At 41.4% G+C, this 21916-nt stretch overlaps 1 protein-coding gene across 1 annotated transcript in view; it reads left to right on the top strand.

The window, feature by feature from the left end:
- Positions 1 to 21916, top strand: part of plekha6 (pleckstrin homology domain containing A6) — a 69073-nt gene that overhangs the window by 7430 nt on the left and 39727 nt on the right. Inside the window, exons 5-6 of the mRNA XM_085407781.1 lie at positions 12632 to 12747; positions 20943 to 21341. Of these exons, the coding sequence (XP_085263907.1) occupies positions 12632 to 12747; positions 20943 to 21341 (515 nt within the window). The remainder of the gene's footprint in view (positions 1 to 12631; positions 12748 to 20942; positions 21342 to 21916) is intronic.

Below are 21916 nucleotides of genomic sequence, written 5' to 3'. Positions count from 1 at the left end.
TGAGTGGTGTACTCGACCAGCTAAGTCAAACTGTGTTTTTTATGTCTTGTTAATCCTGTTGCAAAGTGTTAAAACGTTAAAACGAACACAGATAATTGCAACTCTTGTTTTCACATTTACAGAAGCATGCGGGAGGTCATTGCTGACCATTTTCAGTGTAGCAAGATTTTTTTCCTTGCTAATAACAAAAATAGATTGGTGAATATGTAATAAAATCTTTCTGTTAAGTTCAGAAAAGCGGTCATTTTGAAACCATGAACATGCACACCAAAATTTCAGGTCCTTCAGTTCATCTATCCATCCATCCATCTTCATCCGCTTTATCCGAGGCCGGGTCGCGGGGGCAGCAGCCTAAGTTCATTGTGTAGTTTTAATGATATAGCTGCATCTGGCTGGGTATGTGTTTATGTATGAGACAGATAATCAAGGCATTTCAGTTTTTTATCAGCATGGTTCAAATATCAGCTCAACTAGCAAGCTATTGAAACCGGTTTTATCAGCAGATTTACCACCTTCCTGTACAGTGGTGTGGGTTAACCTAGGGTACATTTAAGGGTTTCAGTAAAGTTGACAAATGTGCAACTAAAAGTTATGTTTCACCTTAGTGTTCAAGCCAAACCAAAATTATTATATTTTAATAGAAATATTTAATCAAATGTCAAAGCACTTTATACAACTTGCCTCATTCAGCCAAGCACTTCTTTCTACTGAAGTGCTTTCTTTCTAATATTCATACATCAGAGGGTAACTTGGTATTAGTATTTTGTCCATGGATATTTGACATGCAGACTGGAGCAGCCATGGATCAAAACCACCAGCCTTTCAATTAGGAAAGGATCTGCGCTACTATCTGAGTTACAGCCACCTGAGAAGAACTCAAGGTTCTATATCATGTCAATTTCTCCTTTATGGCAAATAAGGCTGGCTTGTCAGATTTATTCACAATATCAGCTATTGTGCTAGATTTATCTGAAAGTCTTATGCTGTGGGACTGCATATGACTGACACTTTCTTTTTACTATTCTTAAAGTTAAAATAAGGATGCAGAAATAGGATTGGGTTTTAAAAAACGATTTTCCCAAGTCAAATTAATTTTATCTTAAATAAAGCAATATCGATTCATTAAATCTCAAATCGATTTTTTTAAATGTAAATGGACTTTGCCAGAAATGCCAGAATCTCAGGTTAAAGCTCACAAAACTATTTTAATGACCACTAAACAGCTAAAACAGTAAATGAGAGCAGTTACACGGATTCAGCACAAAGATGTAAACACAGAGCATTGTTCACCTGATGGCACATACGCAGGCATGCCATCTGAGCTGAAAGCCAACATCTAACAGATTCTAAAGATGCAGGTTTCATCCCCAAAGTTCACTGAATCAGCAGCAAAAGAAGATCCAAATTATGCTTCACGTTTGATAAAAATTGTCATGAATTCCCTCCACCACAATAAAAATCACACTTCCTGCACAGCTCTCTCTCTCTCTCTCTCTCTCTCTCTCTCTCAGTGTACTCTGCGCATCTGCATGCATCTATCCATCCACCCATTTTCTTACATTTATCTGAGTCACAGGGGCAGTTGTCACAGCAAGGATACCCAGATCTCTCTCTTGCCACCTCCTCCACCTTATCTGGGGAAACATGAGGTGTTCCTGGGCCAGCTGATTTGTCCAGTGTAGTGGGTCTGCCCCAAGGCCTCCTCCCAATGGCACATGCCTCAAACACCTCACCTTGTCAGATGCCCAAATCACTGAACCACTTTGGCCCCAGTCCATCTGACAATCTCATGCCTCATGAGCAAGACTCTGATATACTTAAACTCCTCCACTGGGGCAGTCACTTCTCCCTGACCTGAAGTAGAGACTCCACCCTTTTCTGGCTGAGGACCATAGCTTCCGACTTGGATGTTCTCATTCTTATATCTGCTGTTTCACACTCAGCTAAGAACCACTCCAGTGTGAGCTAAAGGCCACTGCCTGATAAGACCAACAGAACCATGCAGAATAATCTGAAAAAATAAGAGATGCAATTCTATGGCCACTAAAATGGTAGCCTTTTGCCACCTGGCTATGAGTAGAAATTCTATCCATAAAAACACAGAGCAAAATTGGTCACAAAGGGAAGCCCAGGCAGAGTCCAACCCGCACTGGGAATGAGTCTGATTTTCTAGTTCAAAGGTGGGGCCCAGTAACCCTACTCCAGAATACACTTGCTTTTTTCTCTCACAAAGGGGTTGACTGAATTACTCTTTGTCTAGCCACTCTTCCAGGACCAGTTTGCTTTGGGAGACCCTGTCAGGGGGCAACTGTGATGAATGTACAGTAAATGTCCTGGTGGTGCGGGACCCAAATGCAGGACTTAAACGAAACAGGATAAACTCAAAGAAGCAGCTATATTGCTGTGAAAAAATCCAAATGAAACATAGAAGTGAAATAAAAACTAAATCTGAAAAATAGAACTTAGACTAGGAACAAACTCAGAAATAACCTGGAGGACAGGAAACATACACAGGAACATGGGATGATGTGTCAACAGGCAAATGAAAACAAGACTAAATATACAGAGGATAACAAGGGAATGAGAAACAGGAGGGAAACACAGCTGGAGCTAATCTGTCATAACAAGACAGAGAGGAAGCAAAAATGAGTAAACTAAAAATAGGGCAAGGGACTATCAAAGTAAAATAGGAAACATGAGTCACACACTGAGACACAGGACTTGATACTAGGACCAGGGAAGAATAAGATCAGATAAACCTTTATTAGTCCCACACGTGGGAAATTTTTTTGGTCACAGCAGAAATGTTAAGAGCAGTAAAAATTAAGAAAAAAAGAAAAAAACCGAGTAGAATAAGATAAGATAGAATAACATGCTATACAAAAAGAATAAAATACTTTGCTCTATTGGGAAAATTGCACTTGGTACTGTTGCACATTAGGGAGACAGGGTGAAAGTTATCATTGTGTTTTGGATGTGCGTGTGGGTCTGTCTGCCGCAGCCTGCCACTGAAGGAGCTGCTCAGTGCTGTCACAGTCTGCTGCATGGGGTGGGAGATGTTGTCCAACAGGGATGACAGCTTAGCCACCATTCTCCTGTCACTCAACACCTCCACTGGGTCCAGAGGGCAGAACAGAGCTGGCCCTGTGGATCAGCCTGTTCAGTCTCTTCATGTCCCCAGCAGAGATGCTGCCGCCTCAGCAGACCACACCGTAAAAGATGGCTGAGGCCACCACAGAGTCATAGAAGGTCTTCAGGAGTGGGCCCTTCACGCCAAAAGACCTGAGTCTCCACAGCAGGTACAGCCTGCTCTGCCCTGTCCTGTAGAGGGCGTCTGAATTATGAGTCAGTCCAGTTTATTGTTCAGATGAACACCAAGGTACCTGTAGCTGTCCACAGTCTCAATGTCCATACCTTGGATGTTCAGTGGTTGCAGTGGAGAATGCTTGTGCCTGCGGAAGTCTACCATCAACTCCTTGGTTTTACTGGCGTTGATCTGGAGGTAGTTCAGCTGGCACCAGTCCACAAAGTCTTGTGTCAGTTCTCTGTACTCCTTGTCATCCCCTATCAGTGATGAGGCCAACTATTGCAGAGTCATCAGAGAACTTCTGCAGGAAGCACTGGGTGGAGTTGTGGGAGAAGTCTGCAGTGTAGATGGTGAAGAGGAACGGAGCCAGAACCATTCCCTGTGGGGCCCCCGTACTGCAGACGACCCTGTCCGACACACAGCCCTGAGTTCTCACATACCCCCTTGAGGTCCACACCAAGAAAAAAACGCAATGGAAATTTTTTTTGTTTGCATTTCTTAATGACTTGGGTGAATAATAACCACAATCAATTTTTTTTTTCAAAATAAAAAAATTTAAATTAGTTTTCAAATTATTGATCTCTACCAAATGGTTGAGATTTCACTTAATGGTAAAAGTATGAAATGAAATAATGCAAATACAAGTACAGTAGATAATACAGTTGAAAAAATCTAATAAAGGGCCAAATTATAATTAAATTACTGACAAAAACTATCCAGGGCATTTGATACAGTTTATTTCTAGTAGCATGCCAGTGAATATTGCTATATTCATTTCATCAAAGGAAAGTATTATATCAAACAACAAAATACATATTTTTGTAATCTGCAAACGTGAAAAATGTGCAATAGCACAAAATACTCACATTCAGGCCACTTCTAAATGAATGCTACTATGCAAAATCTTTTTTTTTTTTATAAAAATAAAATAAAAACAGTGCAAATCGAGCACATCTGCTTGTGGTTTTGGTCGTTGGGGTTTTAGGGTGTAGCATTTATTCTGTGGTCTTGAAGAGCTGGATCATGGTTGTCTAACTCTAGATGCTGGCTTGTTAACTTGTAGACCAGGTATTCAAGTTAAGGATGTATCCGAACCGTGGAATTTGCCATCTCCTTAACTTGTTAATTATATCTTATTCTGTGACTTAACTTTCTGTTCATTTTAATCTTTTTGTACAGCGCTTTGTGACGGCCTGTCCATGAAAAGCACTTAATAAAATAAACTTTACTTACTTACTTACTATAACTTACTATAACTATAACTTGTCTTATACAGGTGTAATAGCATATCAGAAAGCTTAATTCCCCCCATATGTTAATTATATACAGGGATGAGTGATGGGCATGGGATGGTGATCTTTGCATTGGTCTCTTTGCTCTACCGTTTGACCGATGAAAAAACCATGAACCCACAGGCATTGTTTAGGAGGTTGACACATTTGGTGTCAAACCATTATATTGCAATCAGACCTTCATTAGAGCCTGTAGGTTCTGAGCTGAGGTTCTTTAATGGGTTTGCATAGTGTTTTTTGTTTTTTTTACAACTTTGGCCCCTTAGAGATAGCTTCTGTTTGTTTTTCACTGAGGGGAACATTGAAGAATGTAGACCCCCCTTGATACAGCAGCATGTCGTGGATGATGCCAGATAAACTTGCTTGGCAGAACAATTTAAAGCCCCACTCATCTGGTTTGTTTGCAATATAGTGGTGGAGAGTGCCAGCCCTTGTGGCTTCATATGAAACCATGACCTCAAACACACTGTGGTTGAAGGTGGATGGTATCATTAGTATCATGCCACAGAACCATGCGATTTTTAGCCATATAATTGTTTATAGTCCATATAGCACTTGTTAAACATGAAATAAAATTTTTGACAACTTAGTAATATTAATTTACCAGCTACTGTAATTTGGTTAAAAGGAAATCAGTTTTGATATTTCTGATTTCCACATGTTATTCTTGATTTTTACAATAATTGTTAATATTAACTCAGAAAGTTACAAAAATGACTTACTGAGGAAATTCACCATATTCTTGCTGTGCAAACACTTAATGTGATTTATCAATAGCAACGGATAAACACAATGGGTCTAGTGGTCTGAATTTATGTCAAAAAATCAATTTAAATAACATTTAGGTTATATCAGCAGTAGCACCATAAAGTGACAAATCAACCGTTTGGTTGACCACCTTTTAAAAAAATTATTAAACATTTATTTTCACTTTTTTAATGGTGTCAAGTGACATACATCTGTTTAGTAAGTCATCTAACACTATCATATATCAAAAGATTATATCATCCTACCTTAGTTTCATCAAAAACACTCAAAATATGTTGGATGGGTTTTTGTTTCTGACTTCCTGGTTGGGAGAGGTATAAGAAGAGCCAACAGTTTAACAGTTTCCATTCACAGTGCCTTCTGGTGGATTTTTTTTTTTTTTTGGCATTACAGATGTAAAACTATTGGTAGAAAAGACTCAATAAGGAAGGTCAATTTCAGTGAAAGCCTCAGTTAGATATAGGGCCTGAAAATGTGCTCTACCATATCGTTGAGCAGAACGCTAAAGGGATACTGTGGTCGGTCAGTGAGGTAGTCCAGTATCCATGTTGTAAGGTGATGGTCCACTCCTGAGTTCTCCAGCTTGTCCTTCGGGACCATGGGCAGAATGCTGTTAAAAGCACTGGAGAAATCAAAGAACATGATTCTCACAGTGCTCCCAGCGGGCTCTAAGTGAGAGAGGGAACAATGTAGGTGATGAATGAAAGCATCATCCACTCCAGTGCCAGGCTGGAAAGCGAACTGAAGTGGGTCCAGTGATGAGCTCACCAGGGCCAGAAGCTGTAACAGGACCAGCTGCTTCAGGGTCTTCAAGAGGTGGAATGTCAGAGCCACCGGCCTGTAGCTGTTGAGGTCCTTGGGGCGTGAGGTCTTTGGCACTGGTACAACACAGGAGGTTTTCCAGAGCCGTGGGACTCTCCCCAGCCTCAGCCTCCGGTTGAAGAGGTGCTCCATCACCCCACACAGTTGTCTGCGCAGGACCTGAGGACCCTTGAGCTGATGCCATCTGGACCCGCTGCCTTCTTGGCTTTAATCCTCCTCAGTTCCCTCCTAACCTGGGTAGTTGAGAGAGACAGGCAGGAACCTTGTGCAGGATGTGTACTGGGTGCTGTGGTTGGGGATGGGGATGGGGAGTAGTGACCGTGGTGAGTGGAGAAGGTGTGAAGTGGCTGAGGTTTCAGAGGTGGAACAGCAGCAGTGGGGGTGGGTGAGTCTGCAGCCGATGTTGGAGACTGCATCCTGGATGAATCAAACCTGTTAAAGAAAAGAGTCAGTTCATTTGTCCGCCTCACATCCCCCACAGGCAGAGAGTTTTGATCTTTGTGGCCCGAGATGGTTCTAAGACCTCTCCAGACTTTACTGACATTATTCTGCTGAAGCTGGTTCTCCATCTTCAACAGACTTAAGAACATAGCTGACTGGGGAAAACGAAAGAAAACACAGAAAACAGATACTGGAGATAAACGAACATGAAGACAAGCGAGACTAGATATGAAACGTAGGATACAGGGGAAGCACAGTAACAGAAACGTAGGGATTAGAATCTATCAATATAATCTGAGCAGAATAATTAAACAACTAGAAATCCAAATGATTAAAGTAGAAACCTAAACAATACCAGTAAAAGCCTAAGGAACAGAAACACTGGATCATAGACCCAGTACCATGACAGTAAAGGACTGTGTTGGACTGGTCCACAGTGGCTGTTGTGTTCATAGTCAGTGTGAGGTTATATCAAGTGTCGCTCAGATGTATTCAAATTGAACATGCTTAGATTTATTCACAGAATTCAATACTGTTTATTCTGCCTAGTAAAAACACAGTATAAACAGTATATTGTAAGTGTAGGGAATGGAATTGAGCTAAGCTGCTTTTATCTTATTGAATTCAGTTCCACTAAGAGCAGTAAACCTTTATGTAGTTTCATGATCACAGTTGATCCATTGATCATAGGCTGTGAACAAAAGAAAATCCATTTGAACTCACAAAAGAAATTATTTTTATTTGTGATCATTTCACCATACTGTGTCACTACAACCAAACTGAAGATTTTCCCTCCCACTAAAACCACTTTATTACCCTAACATATTAAGTTTCCTGTTCAGGTGTGGGGGCAAAGTAAAAAGAAAAGTTTGTATTCCCATGGACTAATTAGGGATGGGTATCGAAACCCGATTCTTGTTGACAACCGGTTCCCACTGTTTCAATTCCTTGGAATCGTTTGCCATTTTTGCAAAGGATTCCCTTATCGATTCCAGTCGCCCCGAATGACGTCACCACGTTGTGGCGCTTCATTTACCCGGCAGGAAACACGGCGCCTAAGCGGCTCAAACGCTCAAAAGTTTGGTTATACTTTACGAGAACGGATGACAACAGGGCAACTTGCAATACTTGCAAAGTAGATATTTCATTTAAGGGAGGAAACACTACGAATATCAAAAGCATTTGCTCACAAAACACGCGATGACCTTAAATGAATGTCGTGTTTTTAATTCCGCTCCGGACTCGTGAATCTCAACCGAGCAGCAGCGGTAACGTTTGCACGTCCTCTCGTGTTAATGCGGCAGGTAAATAATCAACTAACAGTGCATATTATGTTAGCGTGATCTGCCTTCTTACAAAACCTGCCATTACTGTGCATTTAGGTGACCATGATGAGACAGACAGAGTCCGGCTGGCTCAGATGCTGGCAGTTCTCGCTGCAGTCTACCTGGTAGCGTCTCCTTTCAGGCCAGGATAGACGAATGTCACCGAGCAGTGACTAAGTTTGTGGTCAAAGGCTTGCACCCATTTGCTACAGCAGATGCTCCCGATTTCACTTTGGTAAGTGAATGTGTTTAATTGTAGGCAGGGACATTACTGTATATTCTTGTGTAATTGCTACAGAATAATTTATGTTACACTTTGTTATTGCTACAGGAGAATATTTATTTTATTATTTTACATTTACATTTTTTTTCCTGGGGACCCTGTGACACCCCATTGAAGAGCCGTAGGCTGGATCTCTTAAGATCTCACTGTTGGGTTTGTAAGGCCATGTTACTCTTAAATTTCTATCTTGTTCAAAGAGAAGATATAAAACAAAGTTCTAAGCTAATCGACTTTAGTGTTCTCCTTTTTTAAAAATAAGAATCCATAAGAGAATCGATAAAGAATTGAATCGTTAAACAGAATCGAAAATGGAATCGGAATCATTAAAATCTTATCAATACCCATCCCTAGGACTAATACAGCATTAGGTTTATTTAGCTGTAGTTTTACTTTTACTGGAGTCTTTTTTCACGCAAGTATCTATGCTTCATCTTAAGTAAATAATTTCTGTACTTTTGGTACCCCTATCTTTAGGATTTGACAAAATAACTGTATCTAATATTCAATTCCTTTTCATGTAACATGAGTACACTTTCTGTTTCCGAATATTAGCTCTATTGCTACCCTGTCCAATATTCTCCTGCCCTTCTGATTTGTGGTGAAGTGCTACTATACTAGTATTAGTAATTGTAGTCAGAAGAGATTTGTATATTTCTTGTGAGCATTAGCTTACTTTGTCTCACTCTTGTCAATATATAAATTCCTGCGCTCTTTCATAGTACAAGGGGTGGCTGTAGAGCAGGTCATCTACTGATCAGAAGGTTGGTGGTTCAATTCCTGGCTTCTCCTAGTCTGCATGCCAAACATCCTTGGGCAAGATACTAACCCCAAATTGCTCCCCGATGCATCCGTCGGAGTATGAATGTGTGTGTGAATGTCAGTTAGAAAGCACTTAGAAAATGTGCTGGTGTGAATGGGTGAAAGCACAAGTTGTGTAAAGTGCTTTGAGTGTTCAGAAGAGTAGAAAAGCACTATATAGAAACTAGTCCATTTACCATTTATCATATTCCAGGAGCCTGCGTTTCATTTCAGCTGTGTTGTTGTGTATTGTAGACTATACTATTTTTACTGTTTATCATGCTACTGTAACAGAAAAATGTCCCTTGTTGGATCAGTAAAATATTTATTTAATGTGGATAGCATTCATTTGAATAACACTGACTACAATGAAAATTTAGCTGTAACCACAAAAAAGAAAGTTATTTTACTGCTTTTATAGGAGCTCAAACCCAACCCAAGGACGTACCAGGCTTAGAGCTGCACTGTGGTTTTAGTGTTTTTCAGAGTGTTCAGTGGTTAGGAATTTTTTTTTCTGTTTATTGAGCTTCATTTATGCAAGTAATGTACTTAGGTCAAAGGTGAAGGGCACAGAAATATTTTATAGATGCATTAACATTTTGTTATATAAAATACAAAAACAATTGCATCCATAAGTATTTGACCTGATTTTGCCTCTTATTAAAAAGTGCTGAAGTTTAATTACATTTTTTGTTTAATTCAGGTTCTTTTTTTTTCTACTTTTGAAGAGGTTTTATGTAGTGTGCTATTGTCTGCTTCATCTCTAGTTCACTGAAGCATATTATTGCCACCTTAGTATTTTCTTTATTGGCTTTGTTTTTCCTTTGTTTCTTCTCTATTTGTTCTTCCTTTCTTCCGTCTTTAATTGTTTCTCATCTTTTGTTTATTTTTCAGTCTTAAGTTTCCAGTGAGGAAACGTGAAACTGGAAACCTTACTATGTTTTTGCTCTATTGTCATTCCATTTCTTATATTATCTTTTTAGCCTTTTCTTTTTTAATTTATTTAATTTTTTTCTGCTTCCCAATCTAATGCCTTTGCCTAAATGCATTTTCATTTTGTGTTAGTTTTGGTATTAAGTATAATAGCAAATAGTATACAGTAGATTTAAAAAGTATATTTGTATAATTGTAAGTAATACGTTCATGATTTAAGAAAGGAGCAAAGAATGGAGGGATCAGTAACTTGTTCTCCTTCTTTCATTTTCTGCTCTAGAAAGAAAGAAAGGACAACAAAGAAGGGTTATACATACACGTACATGCACACACATGCTCTGCCCCAACCTCTGTTGCTAGGTTACTGCTGCGTCTTAATATTCAGCCATTTCACACAGTTGCATCACCCTCTGTGAGTGCTGGAGGTGGAGTCTCATGATGTTCCACCGTGGAAGGAAATGACTCTTGTTTATGAGTGACATCATGTCCTCTATCCACATTAGAGGACATCTTCTCTACACACACACACACACACACACACACACACACACACACACACACACACACACACACACACACACACTGCCCCAAGTGGAGCAGTCCACATATCTCGAGTCTTGTTCCTGAGTGAGGGGAGAGTGAACGGTGAGATTAGCAGACCGAATGGGGCACCATTTGCATCTGTTGTGGTGAAGAGAGAGCTGAGCATTAAAGCAAAGCTGTCGATTTACCAGTCACACATTGTGTTTTCAGAGGCAGTATGCTTTAAAATTAGAACCGCAAATGAAAAGGAGTTATGAAAAATGTGTCCAAACTAAATCTACATCCCAGAATTTAAATCGGACTGACAGATATGAGTTTCTTGAAATATGAAGAATTACCTGTGTAGCCAAAATGGATTGATTATGTCATTATTTGAAATAACTACAGTACTAGATAAAGCAATTATTAATATTTGGTAGATATTTAAAGCATTGTGATCCATAGTGCACAGTGTGTTGAAGCTAGAGTATAGTGCAGCATTTTATAAAGAGCAGTGACTGGTGGCTTTTGTCACAGCTAATCTTTTCCTCCCCTCTGTGTTTTTTTCCTCCCACTTTCATCTACACACATGAGGGCTTTGTCTTTTTGTTTTATTTGGAAACGCAGTTGGTAACAACATTAATATCCCAAAAGTTGTTTCTGTTCATCTGGACGTAGCGTTTTCAGTGGGAGAAACATTTTGTCACTCATCCAAGTGACTGCAGGTTTCCAAAATTATAAACAGTACATTTGCATAATGACTGAAACCAGCCCACTGAATGATTCATGGTCTGGTAGGTCAGTTCTTGATCATTATTATGCAAATTGGCATGACCATTGATCAACAACAACTGATCAATGGCCATGAGTACCATTCGCAGAGAGTTGGGGAATGGGTGCAAACACAGCATTGTAAGATAGTGAACAATACAGCATTAATATTTTATGTCTTACTCTGATTTAGAACTTCCCTGCCTGCAAGGAATGCACTATTATCTCTGTTGCACTGAACTGCATGCCATTTTTTCAGTTATTGTGTGTGAATGTGTGTATGAATGGGTGGATGACTGGATATGCAAAGCGCTTTGGGGTCCTTAGGGACTAATAAAGCGCTATATAAATACAGGCCATTTACCATTTATTATCTGTATGTCATCTCTATTCTCCATCCTGGTTTAGTTCATAAAGTTTCACTTTCACCTCAAGAGAACATGTAAGGATTCTGGCATGCTACTTAGCAAAGCTAATCAGAAACTATACCCAGGATAATACTGAGCTATTAGCACTTTGGACTAGTTTGCATTCTAATTTTATTATTAAACAAAACCACACTCTGGGAATATGATGGCACCACTCACCCACGAGCGTTTCAGAATAAAAAAGAAAAAAAAAACCTTTATTTTATTTTATAATTTTTATAAAGCCAGCTACCAATACTAATGCGCTTTTATTATTAAATATATTATTACATTTATAGAAAAATAATAAGTGTCAAAATTACTGCCTGCAGGATAGTAGTTTGTGTCACAATCTGGTTGTAGGAACTCAGGTGTTAGATGTCTCCAAAAAACAGTTTATTTACAGCACCAGTGCACAGTATATCCAGTGAAGGGAATCCAAAACTCCAGGGAATCACAGGGTAGCTCTCTCACACTCGCTCACGTCTTCTTCCCACACTCACACACGTTCACACGGCAGGGAGGTCACAGGTCTGGGGAGGAAGGTCTGAAAGCAGGAGAGAAGGAAAGAGAAGAAACGAATCACGAATCTCAAATTACTAAGCACAAGTTCACAGGAGCTGCGAGAAACACTAACATCAGTAGTACAATCATCCAGTGACAAGAGGAATTGTGTTCCAGCCTCAAATAGTGCTCCCGGTGATGACAGGTGATTGTTGTCAGGTGTGTGGGTCAAGGGCGGGAGCCCACAGTGAGCTCCGCCCAGGCAGAGAGGGAGAGAGAGAGAGAGAACCAAAACAGCACATGTAGCTTTGTGGGGCCGGCCGGGCAGGCACGGAGACCATGACAGTTTGAGACTGAGTTGAATGTGTTGCATCTCTTTGTTTCACTCTGCAGGTGTGGAAGGAAGAGGAGAAAAGTGAAAAAGGCAATTTAAAGCGTTTATTTGATTTTGCATTCAGGTGGAGCATGTCGGGACCAGGACATACTATTTCAGCACAGACAGCTATGCAGAACAGGAAGAGTGGATCAGAGCCCTGAGTGATGCTGCTGAGGTCACTAGTCAACCAAGAAACAGGTTTACACACACACATGCATGGAGCTATAAAGAGATTGAAAATGTGACATCATTTTGGGGTAAAACCGCAAAGGATTGTGGGTACGAGTGGCAAGCGGTACTAGCGCACGCAGGCTTTCACGTGAAAACAGTTACACAGCCATAAAAAGAAACACAAAGAATGGCAAGAAGCTGTTGTAGTATAAACTGCAATATCCGGTCGCATAACACTCACGGGAAGCGTCGTGGAAGAGAAATTGTTTAAGCCATGTTTCTGAAGTAACAAAGAGCCGACGGATGGCCTGGATTGCAGCCATTCGAAGACCAACTATACAATACAATACAATACAATTTTATTTATATAGCACATTTAAAAACCCGAAGGCACACCAAAGTGCTTCACAGTAATATGAAGAGTCAACTATAACGTCCCAGAACACTCCAGCTCACATGTTAGTCTGCTCCAAGCATTTCCACAAAGGTAAGTCTTCTGTTGTAGTTATTACGTAATTTATCATAACATAATTATTGATGTAGGTTACAATCAAGTCTTATATTGATTTGAATTGAATTCATTGCGCTATGCTGCTTTGTTCACTGTGGCTTTGCGGGCTATTATTTCTTGTGTTTTGTAAGAAAACCAGCCTACAAAATGCTGGAATGTGATCCAGACTGGGCCCCTCTATCAACCTGGGTCAGACCGAGTTTAAAGCTGCTACCACAGCGAGATTTGAGAGAGAGAGAGCGATATCAAAACAGCCACGAAAAGTCCTGCATATATGTGCCCAAGTGTTGTATTGAAGCAATCAATTGATGAATAACTGTTTTCCAGTATGTTGTTTTGCAATGGCTTATTTTTGTTGCATTGTTGATTTGTTTTTCACTGAAGCAGCTAATAAAGCGTGATGGAATACAATTTTGCCTCTTTCTTGTAAGATTCTATAATAGAACGAAACAATAATGCCAGTTACAAATAAAGACTATAATTGAATGAATTACAAAACACTAATTTTATTTCTAATAGATCTGAGAATGTTGTGTAACACTACAACCTGAAACGACAACTAGATTGCGTTGACCTGTACAGGCGATAAAGGGGGAAAAATTAACAACAGCTGTGAAATGGAATAGTCCAAATCACCAAAGTAAGTGAGTGAGTAAGTAAGTGAGTGTATGCACTCACACTTAGGACCATATAATAATAAATATTTGCGTGATGAAAGTTGGGCAGCACGCTAACGTCCTTACTCCACTCTGTATGCTTGTATGGGTCTTACCCTTTCACTCCTTTGATTTTTTTCCTCGTACATTTTTTTGCCTTTTCGTCACGTCTGTCTTTGTACGGAGCTGCCGTGTTCTCCTTCGTTTTGTACATAACAGTTTTTGGGGCAAATAAAATGCAAGTAGGGATTAAAACCGCAGAAATAACGATTACCTGTGCTGGAAATGCTAGCGCTTGATGCAGTGTTTTGATTTTGTTGCCACTCGTACCCACAATGCAATGTGCGAAAGTCACGTGGTCTGTCAATCTCTATACATGGCACTTGAAAATATGTATATGTATATATTCAGCCATAGTCTATTGGGCCAATTCATTTGAACCTATCCAGATTTCCAGTCAGATTGGTGTGAATGCAAGCCAGGCAAGAGATAAATGGAAAATTTGGATCATGTTGTTATTTTGCATGAAAAGAGCAGAAATGTACAAAAGGTCAACTTATCCCCAAGGCCATAGCCAGGGCATAATTGTAACCACATAGCAGATCCATTTTTATCAGCAAATACAGACTCCTTTCCTAAAACCAGTGAATTGACAACTTGGTTATTGATCTCTTGGTTATTGGTTATTGATCTCTATCAGTCCTAACTACAGTACACAGTACAAGAGCCAAGGCTGTGAATTACTACAGAATAAATAGTGGCAGAGTTGAGTGGCACAATTTGACATGAAATGAAAAGAATATTTTAATGATGCAACTTAGCAGGTGAATAGACTTATGTGGCTCAGAAAATGAATGTTTTTGATCATATATTACAAGATCTGAGTGAGTATTTGTTCTGTGTCTGTTAGCTTGCCATCACCAGTGTGTGAATGTGTGCATGAATGGGCGGATGACTGGATGTGCAAAGCGCTTTGGGGTCCTTAGGGACTAGTAAAGCGCTATACAAATACAGGCCATTTACCATTTCACAATTTAGAAATGTTGATGTCACAGATCACTTTCATATTTTAAAGATTGATCCAGCCATCCATTCTCTCCCCCTTATCAGGGTCACGGAGAGAGGCAGGGTACATCCTGGACAGATTAACAGCTTAATGCTAATACTGATTAAATGCAGAGGTGTATAAACACATAGTGAGTGGAACAGGTGACTGAAGAAGAAATACTCATAATAGAAATCCCCCAGTAGCCTACACCTATTGCAGTGTAACGCGGGAGAGGAGGATTCAGGGTCACTTGGTCCAGCCCTAACTATATGCTTTAGCAAAAAGGAAAGTTTGAAGCCTAATCTTAAAAATAGAGATAGTGTCTGTCTCCTGAATCCAAACTGGAAGCTGGTTCCACAGAAGAGGGGCCTGAAAACTGAAGGCTCTGCCTCCCATTCTACTTTTAAATACTCTAGGAACAACAAGTAGGTCTGCAGAGCGAGAGCCCATCCATCCATCCATCCATCTTCATCCGCTTTGTCCGGGGCCGGGTCGCGGGGGCAGCAGCCTTTGCAAAGAGGCCCAGACCTCCCTCTCCCCAGCCACCTCCTCCAGCTTGTCCGGGGGAATACCAAGGCGTTCCCAGGCCAGCCGAGAGATATAATCTCTCCAGCGTGTCCTGGGTCTGCCCCGGGGCCTCCTCCCGGTGGGACATGCCTGGAACACCTCACCCAGGAGGCGCCCAGGGGGCATCCTTGTCAGATGCCCGAACCACCTCAGCTGGCTCCTTTCGATGTGGAGCAGCAGCTGCTCTACTCTGAGCCCCTCCCGGATGGCCGAACTTCTCACCCTATCTCTAAGGGAGAGGCCAGCCACCCTTCGGAGGAAGCTCATTTCTGCCGCTTGTATCCGCGATCTCGTTCTTTCGGTCACTACCCACAGCTCGTGGCCATAGGTGAGGGTAGGGACGTAGATCGACCGGTAAATTGAGAGCTTCACTTTTACACTCAGCTCCCTCTTCACCACGACGGACCGGTGCAGCGTCCGCATTACTGCAGCTGCAGCCCCAATCCGTCTGTCGATCTCCGGCTCCCTTCTCCCATCACTCGCGAACAAGACCCCGAGATACTTGAACTCCTCCACTTGGGGCAGGAACTCATCCCCGACCCGGAGTGGGCACTCCACCCTTTTCCGGCTGAGAACCATGGCCTCAGATTTGGAGGTGCTGATCCTCATTCCCGCTGCTTCACACTCGGCTGCGAACCGTTCCAGTGCGAGCTGGAGGCCTTCACCCGATGAAGCCAACAGAACCACATCATCTGCAAAAATCAGAGATGAGATTTTGAGGCCACCAAAGCGAAAGCCCTCCGCCACTTGGCTGCGCCTAGAAATCCTGTCCATAAAAATTATGAACAGAACCGGAGACAAAGGGCAGCCCTGGCGAAGCCCATCACCCACCGGGAACGAGTCCGACTTATTGCCCGCAATGCGAACCAAGCTCTTGCAACGGTTGTATAGGGATCGAATGGCCCGTAGCAATGAGCGAGAGCGAAGTGCTCTAATGGGGCATGGAACCCTGTGGAACTACATTATTAACCCTAGTCTGTGAAGACGACTCTCACTTTACATAACCAAATTGGAGTATATTAGATAGATATGATACAAACCACTGCAGTGCAGTACCTGTAATACCTACAGTGCGCTTTTATCGCTCTGGAGTTCCTATGCCCATCAACTCATCCAGCTCAATCAGGGCGACACCAAGTGAGTCCCATGCTAGCGAGAGATATAATCTCTCAGCAAACCTAGGTGTGCCCCAGGGCCTCCTCCTGGTAGGACATACCCAGAATACCTTACCTAGGAGTCATACTGGAGGCATCCTATTAAGATGCCTGAACCACCTTAACAGACTCCTTTCGAAGTGGAGGAGCAGTGGCGCTACTCCAAGGCCGTCTTAAGTAACCAAGCCCCTCACCCATCTCTAAGGCAGAGTCTTGCCGCTCTTCGAAAAGAAAAAAAAAATTTCTGCCAGTTGTATTCTTGACTTCATTCTTTCGTCCACTACTAACAGCATGTGACCACAGGCGAGGGTATGAATGTAGACTGACTGGTAAATCGACAGCTTTGCTTTAATGCTCAGCTCTCTCTTCACCACAACAGATGCAAATGGTGCCCCATTCGGTCTGCTAATCTCACCGTTCACTCTCCCCTCACTCAGGAACAAGACTCGAGATATGTGGACTGCTCCACTTGGGGCAGTAACTCTTTCCTTGTGACAAGTTATTGCTATTAACTATTATTTAATTTTATGGCTACTTCTTGTATTTACCTTGTGTTCCATCTAATTTTTGCTGGTCTTTTGTTGGTTTCAAGCAATATCTTATTGATTTTCTATTTCTTTTACCTCACTTTGCTTTATTTTTATTATCTTTTTTTTTGGGGGGGGGGGTGCTATCTTTTTGCTTTTTTAAATTTATGAATGCTGTTAATAGTTATTATTTTGACCAAAGCTAATTTCAATTGAGGGTGTGTGGGAGTTTGCCCAACCAGTCTACATGTGTTTTGTGGCATTCGACCAGGTCCCTGGAGGAAACCTGTGGGGCTGCTTTGGGCGTACAGGGTGTCTGTCCAGTCGATGGAGGCCATTTAGACCCTGTACAACTGCAGGAAGATCTTGGTTGTATTGCCGGCAGTGAATCAGACTAGTTTATGGTGTATTTTTAGACTGCCAGGGCTGCTCTTTGTCACCAATTCTGTTTATAGTTTTTTTTTCATTAGTCCTTTATTTATCCAGGTAAAAATCTCATTGAGATTAAAAATCTAATTTCCAAGAGAGACCTACCAGCAAAAGCCAAAAATACATGTACCACATAAGTACATAACAATTAAAATAAATACAATATCCCATACAAACATTAAAAAAATGCAATAACTGATCATTATGAGGTATATTAGAAACAATCACACTGATTTTGAGTGGTTGCAGAGAGACTTCTGTTGATTAAGCTGTTTTAAATCTGGATAGAAAGATTCAAATAAAGACCCTGATGAAAGAAAATGCCCATTAAAGCAGTTTAAGATGTCACATTTTTCTGTTAACGTGCACACTGGCATCTCATTGGTAGTTATGTCCCCATGAGAAGATTTTCTTATTTTTCATTTTTTTATTATATCCAGAATTTTTTAGGGTCATTCAGATGTTTAGTTGTTTTTTAAAGACAGAATTCTGATTTGGCCTTTTTAATTATGGAGGTTGAACGAAGTCTGAGCTGTCTAAAAATCAGACAATCCGCTTCAGACTGAGTTTTTCTGGCCTGAGCCCAGGCAGCATCCCTTTTTTGAGGAGACTGGATAGCTGAGGAGAAAACCAAGGGTTGTTTCTGCACTTTACTCTAAATTTGCGCATGGGGGCATGTTTATTTATAATTTTGATAAAACTGCCATACAAATAATTCCATCTGAGCTCAACATCAGTGATCAGGTGGATTTTATTCCAGTTATAGTCCCATAAAACTCGAAAGAAAGCTTGCTCACAGAAATGCTTCAAATCTTATTTAAAAACTATTTGTGGTCTCGATTTTGGGACCTTCAGTTGTTTGACTACAGTTATCAGACAGTGGTCACTGATATAATTTGCAAAAAACCCAGTGTGAGAATATTTACAGTATTTACAGCGTGTCAGTTAAAACTAAATCTATAAGTGACGACTTTTATGGGCATTTAGGATTTGGATGAGTTGTAAATTAGTTGTGTGAGATTGTATGAATCACACATAGATTTAAAAAAGTCTGAGGCAGAAGACGACCAGTCCCAGTTGAACTCTTCAGCCAGCACAATTTCATCAAAATCTAATGTAGATAGTTTTTCACTAAATGAAATTCAAGCCTCACTACTAGCCGAGGGGTGTCTGTAACAGCCCACAATGGTGATAAAATAGCCTTTGAAAACCTCCAAAAAGTTGATTCTGTTCATCTGGACGTAGCGTTTTGTGGGAGAAACGTTTTGTCGCTCATCCAAGTGACTTCTTCAGTCTCAGCAGGTTTCCCCAATCTTATAAACAGCACATTTGCATAATGACTGAAACCAGCCCACTGATCATTGGTCATGAGAATTTGCATAATTAAGATTAAGGAACTGAACTTAATTAGGAACTTTTTTACATAAATTGCAAAACCGCCACCCTGGGGCAGTCGCAACAGAAAAGCCGTTATTGTGATGTCTGTCAGGAATTGATTTTGTAAGCCAGGTTTCTGTCACGGTCCGGGTCAGCGGCCGTGTGAAGAGTGGAAGGAGGACTCAAACGCAGCACTATTTCAGACGTGAAGGGTGATTTATTGACAATACCAAACATAAAGTGGAGATGGCAAAAACTGAACTCAGGACAAACTAAACTGGGAGAAACTACACAAAGGAGTGGCAAACCTGAACATGAAGGGAGAACAGCAGGGAGAGCACGCAGGGGATTTCACAGGGTATGAACACAGACGACGCGACGAGGAGCAGAGGAAAACACACACTATAAGTACACAGAGAGACACTGGGAAATCACACACAGGTGGGGGAAACAGCTGGACCTGATTAACCTGACGAGACAGGGGAACACTAACACCAGGGACCAATAGAGGGAGCACAAACCCAGAACCCAGTATCTAAAATCCCAAACACAAACCATCCCCAAACAGCCACGAATAATAATGAAAGTAATAACAATAAAGAACATAAACACAAAGTCACTGAGTCATGGCCACAGGACCATGACAGTACCCCCCCCTCAAGGGCTGGCCCCCGACAGCCACAGAAACACACCACCTGCGGGCGGCAGGGGGCCCAGGACGGAGGGACCGGGCCATGACCAAAGATGGAGGCCCCAGAGTCCCAAAATAAGGCACACAAAACTCACAGGGGAGCAGAGTCCGAAACACAGTTCAGGTGGCCGGCCTGGGGCCCGATAACACAGGAGGCCAGGCCAGGAGGCCTCCTGAACTGTCCCATCCTGGCCTCCAACTAAACATCATTGCCAGACCTGGCCCACATCTGGCTGACATACACCCTGCCATGACACCAGTCAGTCAGAAGTGCCAACTTGATGCCGGATCCAGGCCAGTCCTGTTTCCTATGAGCCTGGGCCACATAAACCAAGCCACAATCTGGCCAGATGAGGCATGCCATCACATAAACAGTGACCCAAAACCCATATCTCTATGACATACCACTTACCATGCCAGAAGTCAGCCAGCAATGGGTGATGGTGGAACCTGGCTGTGAAAAAATATCTAGACATAGCTAAGTGATAGCCTTCAGGCTTCATCAGGTGGTGACCACCAGTTTGCACTGGAGCTTTTTGTGGCCGAGTGTGAAACGGCGGGAATAATAATTAACACCTCCAAGTCTGAAAGGGCAGAGCACCGACTGCAGATCAGGGCCGAGTTATACCCCCCAAGCAGTGGAGCTGAAGTATCTCACGTATTTGTTCCCAACTGAGGGGAGAATGGAACACTCCCTCACGTCATCTGTCAACATGAGATAATACAACACATGAGCTCTGTTGTGGCAATGAGAGAGCTGAGAATAAAAGCGAGGATGTATTTTTACCAGGCAATCTGTGTTCCTATTCTCACCCTATGGTCACAAGCTCTCATTAGTGGATGAAACAATCAGGTTGTGGACACAAGTGGAATAAATTTCTTTAGAAGAGTGGCTAGGCCCTCCCTTAGAGATAGGGTGAAGAGCTTGGTTATTCAAGAGGGACACAGTGTAGAACGGCTGCTCCTCTACTTCTGCTTCTGTGCCAGTTGAGGTAGTTGGGCATCAGACTAGGATTCCTCCTGGACGCTTCCTAGGTGAGCTATTCCAGGCATGTCCTACGGAAAGGCCCTGGAGCAGGACAAGTCCCTGGCACATACCAAGGACTCAGCAACAACAGAAACTACTATTATTAAATAAATAAGTGGGGTAATATCGGTAACAGTGACTCTTGACTCTTTGGTGCCGTACTCTGCTTGATCTTTTGGTGTCAGATCCAGTGCTGTCCTAATTCTCATTCATTCTTTTTCTTCCAAATACCCAGGAAACACCAAGATTTTATCAACCACAGCATGGAGACAAAGCCTCATAACTCACAAACACAACACTTATGCTCTCACATAAATGATAGAATGGAAGGGAAAAGTGAAGAAGCTGAAGGGGGAAGAACAACTCCTCCTCCTAGTGCCATGCCCCTCAACAGCAGTAGTAAACCCCCTCCATCCAACAGCCACAATGGACATCAACCAGCTGAGGGACATGAAGAGCCAGGTGTTGGTTTATCATATGAGCCCAGGGAACAACAGGAGAATGTGGTGCTGAGGAGAGGTTTTGTCCCAAGGACAGCTCCAGAGAGGTTGGCCCAAAGAAAGTGCTCAATGGCTCAACTGCAACAGTGGGTCAACCAGCGGCGGGGCATGGCCTCGCAAGAAGACATCAACAGGTAGCTCAATTTAGAAGAGAAGAAATATAACTGCTCTTTGTGTCTCCAGGTCTTCAAATATTATAAGTTATTTACTATGATTTTACACTGGCACAGTGATCATTGAATTACGTGCACACTAATAATGTAAACTATCAGAAATACAGATTATATACATTATTGTTGATTATTTTAATGGAATAGAAAACCTTTCAAAAACAAATATTAAAGCAGTGCACAACTTGTTTTGTAAGGCTGTTTGAAGAAGTGTTGGTTCTCAAATGATTTTCTATAGTTTTCAGACACCTTTGGCACTAACCAAATTATTCACACTTCTTATTTAATCCCAAAAAAATATTATCACACTAATTTCAAAGATCCCATAATTAAATAAAACCTTTCAACTGTTTTTATTTTCATCTTTTCTGTTTTGTATTGTTTGTCTATAACTGCTATTTCATGAGTAAGTTTCCTTTCTGTGTTTCTAGAAAGACTTAATTTGATTTGTTTTATGAAAATGTAATGTATATATATAAAAATTAATGTGTATTTTAAAAAGGGAAAAATGTAATTTTAGTCTTTATCCTATTGTGTTT

The sequence above is a fragment of the Rhamphochromis longiceps genome, linkage group LG5 (assembly GCF_057381845.1).
Source record: "Rhamphochromis longiceps isolate RC_006_pf linkage group LG5, R_longiceps_female_GT1.1, whole genome shotgun sequence".
Lineage (NCBI taxonomy): Eukaryota > Metazoa > Chordata > Actinopteri > Cichliformes > Cichlidae > Rhamphochromis > Rhamphochromis longiceps.
The sequence above is the reverse complement of the archived record's forward strand: the minus strand, read 5'-3'. Positions and strand labels throughout refer to the sequence as shown.